This window comes from Ursus maritimus, unplaced genomic scaffold (genome assembly GCF_017311325.1).
Source record: "Ursus maritimus isolate PB19 unplaced genomic scaffold, ASM1731132v1 scaffold_11, whole genome shotgun sequence".
Lineage (NCBI taxonomy): Eukaryota > Metazoa > Chordata > Mammalia > Carnivora > Ursidae > Ursus > Ursus maritimus.
The window spans coordinates 13,514,596-13,527,149 of record NW_024423453.1 but is presented as its reverse complement, the minus strand read 5'-3'; the positions used below and the strand labels follow the sequence as shown (position 1 = coordinate 13,527,149).

General features: G+C 43.5%; 1 protein-coding gene across 3 annotated transcripts in view; it reads left to right on the top strand.

The window, feature by feature from the left end:
• The window catches only part of PDE5A (phosphodiesterase 5A), a 140,969-nt gene that overhangs the window by 115,045 nt on the left and 13,370 nt on the right, over positions 1 to 12,554 (top strand). For all 3 annotated transcript variants that reach the window (XM_040626273.1, XM_040626275.1, XM_040626274.1), the window contains exons 15-17: positions 5,681 to 5,768; positions 10,048 to 10,148; positions 11,915 to 11,992. In XM_040626273.1, coding sequence (XP_040482207.1) covers positions 5,681 to 5,768; positions 10,048 to 10,148; positions 11,915 to 11,992 — 267 coding nt within the window. The remainder of the gene's footprint in view (positions 1 to 5,680; positions 5,769 to 10,047; positions 10,149 to 11,914; positions 11,993 to 12,554) is intronic.

Below are 12,554 nucleotides of genomic sequence, written 5' to 3'. Positions count from 1 at the left end.
CCTTGCAGGGAGAGCTAGAAAACTAAGCAGCGAGCTGGAGGTGTGGTAGAATGAAGAAACGAGGAGCCGTTGCAGTGGGCAATAAAGACCTTGTTTAGGAAGGAAAGGCTGGAAGTCAGATGCAAGGTGCAGTGGGTAGTAATTAGAAGCACAGAGTTCAGCTGGGGGCTGTTACAGCAGCCGCGTACTTGGTGACAATCACATACTGGCTACGGAGAGGAAGAGATGGAGGGAGAAATGTTTTTCCATTTAATAGTCAACAGGTGCTTATATGCATGAAGGAAGGGGGAAATCGTGACTCGTGGCCCAAGAAACTGAAACAGTGAAGGAGCCATTGATGAAAATGGAGGAGCTGGGAAGTGTGTGCATGCGTGCGTGTGTGTGTGTATTTAGGGAGGAAGGGACGAGAAGGACAGAAGGGAGAGGAGTGTTGACCACGAGGAGAAAATAATAAATAGGATGGTAGTTAGAAGAGGTAAAATGATCAAAGGAGCGGTTTTTTTTTTTCTTTCTTTTTTTCAAGATTCAGTTCCCGTTAAGTCAAATGAAAGAATTTCCTGGTAACCATCATCAGACCCTGTCTTTGTCCTGGGTCTGTCCCCTGGTCTCCGCTCTAGTAGCGGAACGGCAGTGAGCTGGAGTCCTGGCCTGGCGTGGCGGCAGGAGATGGTCAGCAGGCTCTCAGGGCCTCAACAGGGCAGCAGAGACGTACAGGAAACACGAGTTGTAAAGTTCAACTGGGTGGAGTCTACACTAGCCAGGAATGAGATCATTGCCAACGAGGATGGAGGGCTTGAGAGACTGGAGTCACAATATGCAAAAAGTGCAAGTTCAAGGAGTCCTAATGTCACTAGCTAATAATAATAATAACAACAACAACAACAACAGAGGTTAACACTTAATATGGCCCTTACCATGTGGCATTAGAACTCTTTTTAGTACTTTATATACATGAGTTCAGGTAGTTCTTAGGCTATGATGGTTGCGGTGCTTAAGGGCCAACTCGAGCCAGATGCCTGGGTGCAAAAGCAAACGGTGATCCCATCTGATCTTGAGCGAGTCCTGTAACATCCCTCTCTCGATTTCCTTCTCTGTGCAATGGAATAATGACAGTATCTGTCTTGCAGTTTGTTTTTTTTGTTTTAACGAGGATTAAGGAGTATAAATAAACGTAAAGGACTTGGAACAGTACCTGGCACAGAGTAAATGCCCTCCAGCTTTAAGCATTTCCTTTTTTTTTTTTTTTTGAGATTTTATTTATATATTTGAGAGAAAGAGAGTGAGAGAGAGAGAGTACAAGCAGGGGGAGGTGCAGAGAGAGAAGCAGACTCCCCACTGAGCAGGGAGCCCGATGCGGAACTCGATCTCAGGACCCTGGGATCATGACGTGAGCCAAAGGCAGGCGCTTAACCAACTGAGCCACCCAGGCGCCCCGGTTTTAGCATTTTCAAAGGGGGTGGTATTAAGGACGTATAGGAATTCACGATCTTGCTTTGTGCCGTGGTGGGACATGGAGCAGGCAGCAGCAAAAATACCGCGTCTAGCGGCACCTAGCAGCTGTCCAACAAAGAGGTGCGTAAGTACTGTTGACGGGAAGGGAGACTATCAGGGTCAAGGCGGTCGAAGAACCAGGGTCAAAAGGCCAAGTGAGTCATCAGCTTGAACATCTGTGGCATCTAATGTGATCACAGAGAATGTGAAGGTAAAATAACCCCCAACTGCTCAAATACAGCAGTGATGATCTGGACAGAAAGTGGGGAGTAAGGAATCAGTGGGGTTGACATGGCTTAGGAAGAGTAGTGAGGAGATCCGGGCTCAGAGCCGAACACATTGGGGAGAAGCAGAATCAAGGACGGCTGTTAAGCGTCTGTAAAAAGGAATACTGGGGTAGCAGGCATTGTTTTTCTCAACAGAGCTTACATTTTCTATTGATTTCTGAGGCTGTTTCTAGAACGTCGTTCTCATTTGGGCGCTGGCATCCTAGCTACTCTCAGAGATGGGCAAACGAGTGCAGGACAAAAGGAAAATGCAAGAGGGCGTACAGTCCAGCCCGCTCATTGACTTCAGCGTGGGCATAAAATTCGGCGGCAGTAGGGGCTTACGTGAGTCCCTCCGACAGGATCTCATAGAAAGAAGCAACACAGCCTTGTGTTTGAAAGAGTGAAAAGCAACGGAATGTAGAATACATGGGTGTCCACGAGTATTTTTGTAAACAGGAAACCCGGGGCATTTGTCCCCCTTTTACTGATTTGTAAATCCGTATTTTTAGAATGTAAGTAAAGACAAACACACAGAATTTGCATTCATCTGTCCCACAACCCAAGAAGTTTCTCTAATATGAAACAGCCCTTTCTGCTGTCTGAAGATGTCACGTGCGCTCCGCATGTTAAACATGCTTGCGTTTCTGGTCCGTGGGCGGCGGCTGTGCGCCAAGTGCCGCGGGGTCGTGGGCCAGCGGGCCGTGCTGCGGGGATGTGTTTGAATCCCAGCTCTGCCATTTACAGTGACCCGGAGCAAGTCAGAGAATCCCTCTGAACTCTTGGTTGTCTAAAGGATAAAGGCTGCAATGCCTGTTTCAGAGAGGCCTCAGCCTGGGACCCCCGGACGCACAGCCTGCGAAGGCTGGTGTGCACACGGCTTAGCGGTGCGCGAAGGCTGGTGTGCACACGGTTTAGCGGTGCGCGAAGGCTGGTGTGCACACGGCTTAGCGGTGCGCGTGATCCCGGGGAGCAGGGGGAGCAGGAACGCAGGCCAGCGGGTGGGAAACAGGGAAGAACGAGAAGCCAAGGGAAGGAGGAGCTACCAGCCGCCCACCGTACAGGCCGCTGGTGCCCCGTCCTGCCAGGTGCTTTGGAGAAGTCTTAGGAAATGAGACGCAGAACTGTTCAGAAATGGACAGGGACAAAGCGGGAGGGGCGGCTGTCCCCCCATTAGTCAAAGATGACCTCCATGGATAATGCTAAGTGAAATATGTCAAGCAGAGAAAGACAATTATCATAAGGTTTCTCTCATCTATGGAACATAAGAACTAGGAAGATCGGTAGGGGAAGAAAGGGATATGGACTGAGAAACAAACAAGGCTTCAGAGGGGAGGGGGGTGGGGGAATGGGATAGACTGGTGAAGGAGGGCACGTATTGCATGGAGCACTGGGTGTTATACGCAACTAATGAATCATCGAACTTTGCATCGGAAACCAGGGATGTACTGTATGGTGACTAACATAATATAAAAAAAAAAAAGATGACCTCCATGGGCTTTAACTTCTCCGTACCCCCAGCTCGACCCGCGGGCGTGCAGCAAGAGAGCTCCGGTGGGCACCAGCTGTGAGGGCAGAGCTGCGGGAGGGGAGAGGGCCTCACGCTGGGGGGCGCCAGGCCTCGAAGTGCCTCTCACTGACCCCCGCAGGGAGTCTGGGGAATGGCGCAGGGAGCGCAAAACTCGGCAATGCACCAGTGGCTGGAGTCAGAGGTGCGTTGAGGATTTTGATGTGGAGAACGGAAATGTCCCATATTAAAGAAAAATTAACTCTAAACTGCTTAGCCCGGTGCCTGACATGTTCGCGGCTCTCAGTCAAGGGTAATGATTATCATTAGGGAAAACAGATCTGACCACGCTCGGGAGGTTACAGTCTAACAGTCTAATAGCAGACGTATAAACCGCTAACGACTGGCAGAACAAAATGGATATTAAACGAATATCCTTGAATTTTTTACATAAATGAAAATAAAGAGATATTCTAGAAGCTTTTCCTTATCTAAGTGAAGGGCGTGGGGAAGGCTGCAGTTGTCCTGTTGAAGCTGACGTCAGCATAGCTCATCTGAACGGGGAGGAAAGGCTCTGGCCAAAGTAGAGGCAGAATCCAGGAGGGAGGCCTTCATTCTGTGCACCCCGGGCCCTCCGGTACTCAGCAGCGCCTGCTCCACTCCCGTGGCGTGGATTATTCCCATCTGCGCGTTGATGTGTTCCGAGGCTGCCCCTCCAGCCCAGACCCGAGGACAGGCGGTTATATCCACTTGGTGGACCTCAGGCACCTTAAAATCAACGGATGCAGCGCTCAACTAGACATCTTCCCCTCCTTCACCTCCCATCCCTAATCATCTCCTCCCTGTTTCCCTCTGTCAGTAAATGACAAGGCAGACACTTGGCATGCATACTTCCCCCCAGGAACATCCCAGCCAGGTCCCCACAGCAGGATTCATTGCCAGCTCCTACCTCCTAAATAGCTTTCAGATAACTCCGCTTCTCTCTATGTGGGATTCTGTCACCCTAGTCTGGGCTCTCTCGTACCAACGTTACTAGAACTGGGACTGCTAGCTTCCCAGTAGTCTCCTACCTAACCTCCAGTAGTCTCTAGTTTTGATTCCAGCAAATTTATCTTTTTTTATCAATCTGCTCATTTTACTCCATCCGTTGCCTTCCCGTTGTCCGATGGTAAGCACCGTCTCTTGTCCATCACACAACTCACTAAACGTGGAAGCAGCAAAGACAGGCGGGCAGGAGTTAACTTGGGAAAGGCTGCAACAGCACAAAAAATGGAGGTTGGGGGGTCAGCAGTATCAGCGGTAGATGAAACAGGAATAGTTGACATTCCCCATTCTCTTCCCTTTATTTCCCTTTTATTGTTTTTGTTTTCCCTTAAGCATCTCTTACGCTACTCAGTTTCTTCCTGTGTTCTGTTCCTTCAGTGTTGGGCAGCTTCTGTATCTTCAAATTAAATGATTACGTAAATTACTGATTCATATAGTAGTATAAAGAAATAACAAATCGGCCGTATTACCCAACACTTGTGTTGTACTTTACAAACTCATAAACCCCTGTCCTATAAATTTTAGGAACAGAGACTTGCAGGAACTCTTTCTTTTAAAGAAAAAGGAGTGAAAATTGTGCTTCATATTCACACGTGAAGGGTCACGAGAAATAGGAGGCGGAGGACTGTGCTTGTCATGCTTTCGAACTTGATTTGTGACTGCCTGTTAACGTATAATGAACTGAGCAGAATATCCTTCCCACTCCCTTCACTCAGCCAAATGGTCTCCACCAAACGTTTTCCCCAAGTTCAAATTAACGAGCTCGCGGGATATCGTACCCTGAAATAACCCGGATCCCTGACTCATCAGCTCTCTCCTTCCTCCCTTCAAAGGGGGATGTGCACAGACCCTGCCCCTCTTCCGTGCCTTCCAGCGCTCGCGCCGATCCTTCCATCGCAGTCCACCCTTCCCGGGCATGTAGGCACGCGTGAACACGCAGACCTTCAGCCTGCTTTCAGAGGAAAGACTGGCATTGACGTTTGATTCAGATTTTAAATTCATCGCAGTTTTGAAATTGAAAAATATAATTGGTACAAGTATTTCAGAGATTTTTTTTTTTCATGTTTAGGGGAATTAGTCCTTCGTCCTTATTCCTTCTACTATTTTGTCAATATTAAAAGCAGTGAAATTGCTCAGACTTTGACCTGGCGCTAATTACACTGGTATTTGAAAACAGCTTGACTCTGTATTCCCCGGAGATTAACTCACTCTTCTCCTCAGCAAAAGGAGAGAAAATTGTTAGTTTGGTTAATTTTGTGCAGTAGCCTCTTTTTTCATTAACCAGCAGTAAGGAGACACTAATAAACTGACATATGGGGGAAATGGATGATTTTTTAAGCTGTTTTTCTCTCTTCAACAAAATGTTTTTCAGAAGTGAGCACCCCCTCGCTCAGCTCTACTGCCATTCAATCATGGAGCACCACCATTTTGACCAGTGCCTGATGATCCTTAACAGTCCAGTAAGTACCTACTTTATGGTTGGGGAATTTTAAACGAGAGCTTTATAAATTCAGTTTTATTTTTAAGTTTTGGATTTATTCCCAGCATCGTAAATTCTTGAGCATGCTTTATTCCTTTTTGGGTAAGGAGGCGAAGCCAAAACATTTGAGATCCCAGCCTCGCTTCTCCAGGCGGCCAAGACTGTCTGAATGTTGCCTGATAAAGGCTATCTGGTTGCTCACGTCTGTTTGGTTTTGCAAACTAGAAACAAACAAACAAAGCTAGTATTTTGTGGCTCGCAGTTAATTCTTTTTTTTTTTTTTTGTCAAATGAAGTGTTTTATACAGCTCTCGAAGGTTTGCTTTCACAAAACCATGCCTGTTCCTCTTTTTATTGAATCTTCTGACCACTCACAAACTGTGATGTTAAGGAACAGAGCTATTCAACAGTTTGGTTAAATGAATATTTATCAGTGTAAAAAAAGCCTATGATATGCCACGCTAGATAAATTTATGTGAAGGGAAATAAAATAACGTACACCAAAACATTAACAGAGGGTGTCTTTGTCCAGTTATGTTATAATCCTTTTTATGTTCTCATTTTAATTGGTTCATTATTTACACTATCTGCTATATGCATGTATTACCTTTATAATCAGAAAAAAGTGAAAGTTTGTAACTATTATGTGGAACAAACACAATACACGGTATATAATCTTAAAGCAATTTTACCTCCATCTTTTTATGCTTGTTCACTGGGACTAGTTCTTCTCTGAGCCCTAGAGCAAAACTTGGGAGGCCCGTAACGTGTCTGGTCATTCTTTTTTCTTCTTTTTTTTTTTTTTTAGAGAGAGAGTGAGAGAGAGAGAGCGAGTGGGGAGGGCCAGAGGGAGAGAAGTTTTTTTTTTTTAAAAGATTTTATTTATTTATTTGAGAGAGAGAGAGAGAACATGAGTGGGGTACGGGGCAGAGGGAGAAGCAGACGCCCCACCGAGCAGGGAGCCCGTTATGGGGCTTGATCCAGGACCCCGGGATCATGACCTGAGTCGAAGGCAGATGCTTAACCGACTGAACCACCCAGGCACCCTGGTTTCTGGTCATTCTTTTTAAGTAAAAGCCTTCTAATTACCTTAAGTTCCAGAATATAGTATACAGGTCTCCATCTAGAAACCAAAATGTTCAGTCCTGTGTAACAGTCTGGCTTCTAGATTTGGTTTAAAGTTTCAGGTTCTCCCCTTCCTGCTCTGGTTGGCTTCTTTCCTGCCTACCTTGTGTTTTTTTCTAAATTCTTCCTCATTCCTAAACGCCCATGTGGTTTCCTACCCCTCCAGAGTAGGGAGAGGAAATAGGTAAGAAAAGGAGCAAGAACATTCTCAATAGACTGGTACTGTTAGGAGTGTCTCGCTCTTTGTACCTGGTAGGTGTTTAAACCAAGTTATTTTCTTGTGGGTAAGTTCGTGGTCCCTGCCAGGCGTCCTCCTTGTGGGGTTTTTCTACCAGATGTTTCTTGAATGTGAATGACCATCTCTGCTACTTTATTTATGGCTCCTTCCTAAGCTCCTGAAAATCGGATTGCTCACTCTGGGCTCCTTTCTTACTAAGGTTCTTTAGCCTTCTTTGAGGTCCTCTTGAAAAAGGGCGGAAGGCAACCCCCTGCCTCCAAAACTCAGAGCATGCCAGCCATCCCATATAGTAGTAACCTCTCCTTTGCTGCTGAAGTCAGAGCAGCTAGTTTTTGTCTTGTTTTGTTTTTTTCAGAGCGGCTAGTTAGCCTGTGTCTTGCCTTTTCGATTTTCCAGACAGGAATTAGACACGAGACCACTGTGGCCCCTCCCACAGCCACTACACCACAGGAGACATAGGTAGGGACTTCATGCTCCTCTCTTACTTGAGGTGACGGGGAACACGATCTCACCTCTCCCTAAACATCTCACTGCGGGCAAGGGGTTAAGAGTTAGTTACACAACCAGCATACAGATTGTCATACAGACTGCTAACGTATATGATTGTTTAATATGAATTAATTCTCGTGTGATTGGTGCTTGAATGACGTTAGCATCAGTGTTCAAGTTGTATTTCCTACACACATTCTTGGGTAAGTTACCAGAATTAGGGGAGTTGAATTTTGACCTTCAGCAAGAAAGAAAAAAATCCCGCCCCTTGGCTTTTGTTCATGAACCCTTTCTGTCCTATTTCAAAGAATGTTGAAAGTGGTCCCTTGCCCCCGAGGAGGGCTCCCTTGCTTTGAACGCTCTCTTTAGGCTCGTGGGCGGTTGCTTTTCCTCCAGTGCCCGCCTAAGCAGCCCCGCTGCCTCCGTGATCCAGTCCCATCCGCGCTGTCTCCGGCCCCCGCACACCAGCCTTTCCACTCCCCTGTTTTGTGTGTCTTGACTGTTCGCAGAGGGCCTCCGGACTGGCCAGCCTGGGCCGTCCAGGTTACCTCCAGCTGCACCAGCCTTCAGTCTGCTTTGTGCTCTGGTTATAAAGTCGCACGGGTTCCATGTGATCTGCCCCAGCACTATTTGTCCCACAAACCATGTCGTTTTTGGTGTGTAGTGTTTCAGAATGGAGACTTTCCAGGAATCATATATTGTGTGCTAGTAGAAACATCTGTATTTTCCTTGGGATTTGCTATCTATGTGCCTCATTTAAAAATATTAAACTTTCATTTAATATTCTGTTCAGTCTTAAAGAAAGAAAATATGCTAACCTTTTTCTAAAGCATATTTAACAGTATCCCTATCAAAGGTACCCATGTTATTAAATAACATAATTTACTAAGTAATATGTTATTACTTACAAGATATTCAGTTGTATAAATGGCCAGCCTCAAATTATAAGACCACGTATATATTTTGACTTTGTAAGCACCAAAACATAAGAATTTACAGTCTCTGTTTTTGGAAGGGAAAATAAAAATAGGAAAGATATTTCCTTTTCTATTTGAAGTTGTTTTATTTTAAAATAAATACAAGTATCAGCAGTTGTTTTCTAAATAGTTTTCTTTCTGGCCTAGAATCTAAAATGATTTCATATTTGAAAACAATGTGTAGGGGCGCCTGGGTGGCTCAGTGGTTAAGCATCTGCCTTTGGCTCAGGTCATGATCCCAGGGTCCTGGGATGGAGCCTTGCATCAGGCTCCCTGCTTAGCGGGAGGCCTGCTTCTCCCTCTCCCACTCCCCCTGCTCGTGTTCCCTCTCTCACTGTCATTCTCTCTCTCTCTGTCAAATAATAAATAAAATCTTAAATATATATATATATATACATATGTGTGTGTGTGTGTGTATATATATATACATATAAAAACAATGTGTATGGTTACAATCAGATTCATTAATTAGATACACGCCACACATGTCGGCATCTAGTTACTCTCGAACCAGTGTTTTGGCCCTGGCCGCCTGCACTCAGCAGTTTCCCTGTCTTCAGAACAAATCCTTTGTCTCCAGGTCTTATTCTTACACCTCTGGGTTTTTTTCTTGGACCTGAGATTTAGGAAGCACATCTGACTTAATTGACAGATATTATTTTGAGTATATGCTGAGTACCCAAGGAATGTTTTCCATAGTTCAAGATGAGAGAACCACTATGCTTTAAATTACAGACAAGAAATTTAAAAAATGGTTATATAGCAAAAATTTTCCATTATTTACCCCTGGATTAGGCACCTTTTCAATATTTCTTACAGGCATTTCAACCCATGCTTGCTTTTTATCACCAGTAAGCACGCCTTTGGTTCATGCCTTGTACGCATCCATATTGGCGTGTTCCTAAAGAATACACGCTGTTCTCGAGGTTAAGTTAAATTATATAAATTTGCACCAAAAAATGTTTTTGATTTATTACAAAAACCACAGAGAACTGATTTCTTTAATAATCAATTGTTTAAAAGTTTCACTGCTCCGTTCCTCATGTCCATTAATAATGGCTTTGATTTTTCAAAGGTTTCTCGTGCTGTTGTATTGTAACAATTAACCTGCCCAAAGGACAAGGATATATAGTTATTAGATTTTAGGCCTGGACTAAGGCCCAAGGAGTATAAGATTTGGAAAAACATGCACGCGTAGGTAGATGCACCATTATGAAGCTGTCTTTTCTTATCGAACGAGGTGGTAGGGGTGGGAGCGCAGAGGCCAAACATCCTTTCGTGGCATTTACTCTAAGTAAGCAGGTGTCCTCTGTATTCATGAGTTCAGAACACTAGGTGTGTGTTTAAGATATGTCACTGTGTCTTCAGATTTTGTTCTTGTCAGCAGCTTCTCCAGGTGGAGTGCTAATGATGGTTTTCTTTTTTATAAAGGGCAATCAGATTCTCAGTGGCCTCTCCATTGAAGAATATAAGACCACGTTGAAAATGATCAAGCAAGCTATTTTAGCTACAGACCTAGCACTGTACATTAAGTAAGTTTTAAGAAATATTCTGAGATGAATAGGTCTTGGAAGTGTTTGCATTGTTTCAAACTTTTAAAATGCACGTTGGGAAATTTTTAGATTATAAAGACAAATGTCCTGGCAAGTAAGTCAAATGTCTTGTTTTTCAAACTATGGAGCAGTTTCTTAAAGGAAGCTAGAAAAGTCTACTATATAAAAGCTATAACAGTCTACTCTACTTGACTTATATCCCCTAATGCTAGAAGTTACAGAATATGGAGTTATTTGAGCTGTCGATCTACTACTATGTCTCTGAAGCTCGGCACACGGTAGATAACCATCCCAAGGTCATTCCAAGCTAGGCTGTGCAACCTAAAGGTTATATAGCCCATTTACTTGTCCTCCTTTCCTTCACTCCCCCAGCTTCTGACCACGTTACGGTTCCTTCATACGGTCATCTAAGCCTAGGTGGGCAGGAAAAGGAGCCAAGTGTCAGACGAGTAAATCTTGTTTCTTTTTATTTGATTCTGGCAGAAGAGTATTAATGTAGAACTTTAATTAGTGAAGCTATGGACTCAAAAATTAAAGTGTACATTAGAGGAGTATTTGTCACGTGTGTATGCATTTGCCCATAATTAAACTGCCTTTCTAAATACGGGAAAGCCTTTGCTGCCCTTGGCATTAGTTTCCCACACGCAGACTGAGATCTTTGCTACACGTGTAGGAGTGAGGGGAGTCTGGTGGTCACACTCATGGGGTTCCCCTGAAGCACAAACAACCCTGTCTCCCTCTGCACAACGATTCACATCCAGGGCTTTAACCACTCAGATGAGAAGTAAACACAAACACAGTAGACACAGAGAAACACATGCCAGATACCCACTCTTGTACATCTGAGAGTAACCACATCCTAAAGGGTCCACATCATTGGATTTTGGAACACTTTGAAGTTAATGAGGATAAAAGAAAACGCAGCAAATTTCAGTTTATTTAAAATGATTGCAGAATAAAGATTATCAGATTACCAAGAATTTAAAAGTATCTGTAACCACAAAGACTTCCCAGCCTTTCCAGGACACACGGGTCTCACCTCTGAACCCTTATGAAACCTGTTTTTCATTTTTGGTACTCAAATCACATACAGTCAATTTTGTTTTATACGTTTTTCTCATGTTTATTTTGTGTCTCCAACTAGATTTCAAATACTGTCAAAAGGACTCATGCTTTATAACTTCCCAAGATGCTTAACGGCGCTGGGCACATAGGAGGTATTCACTCTACACTGAGTGAATATTAGAGTACACTTCACTTGGTCTTTGCTTCAGAAGGCCTTTGCCACTTTATAGTGACGTAGAGTAATTACTACGAACATTTTCTACCCTATACCATAATGTGTAAGATAAGTGAAATTAAACTGAAGCTATATAGATCTGATTATGCCATACACTTAAAATTTCTTAAGTCATTCTTGGCATCAAATTTTTAACTCCTATTGTTTCATTTTCTGAAACTCATGTTTCAGAATTGAAATTACCATTATTTGTGATCTGTAGTTAACCATTTTAAAATAATTTAAATTTAAAAGTAATCCATTTTACCCAAAGAAAATGTAGAAGGGAGGAAAGTGAGATATTTTTAGCTTTTTAAATGATGATTTCTATATTGGATTCTAAGATGGGAAAAAACTATTAGAGATTTTTTTTCCAAAGAAATTTACTCTATTAGTCTTTGTGAACCAAAGAAATAAGAGCCTGGGGACTCATCATAACTACCAAATATTTTTCTTTATTTTCAAGGAGACGAGGAGAATTTTTTGAACTTATAAGAAAAAATCAATTCAACTTGGAAGATCCTCATCACAAAGAGTTGTTTTTGTAAGTAGGGTTACTGTCCTTAAAGCTGAAGTGTTGCTACCCAGCTAATGTTATCACTGTCAGATTTTATTGCAATTATTTGTTACAATGTGATGATCTTAGAGGCTGTTAGAATTCTCGAGAGTGTTGTATAAAGGGCTGAATATGAATATTTATTTGAAAAGAAATGCATTTGCCAATGCAAGGGAATAAATCACTCCTTTGTCCTAGAAGGACCTTTACAATATGGTAGAATATCAGTGCAAAGCTATAAGGTCTCCTCGCTCATGTGCCCAGTTCTTCGTAACGGAATAACTGAAAATAGCCTCCCAAAGACTGTGGGAGCAAGAAGGTGGTTGTGAAGTATTTACTTCTTTTGAGTGATGACGGAGTAGCACGATCAGAGCGTCAAGATTTCCATTTCCCTCCCCTGTCCCCCTGTCCCCCCCCCACTCAGAACACCAAGGAGAGTGCTGTTCTTTAAATGGATCGCTACTACTTAGCATGCAAACGAAGATGCAAATTTTAAGGAAACAACACACACATACCCGGCTGTCTGTTCTGTTCTTCATAATCATGCTTG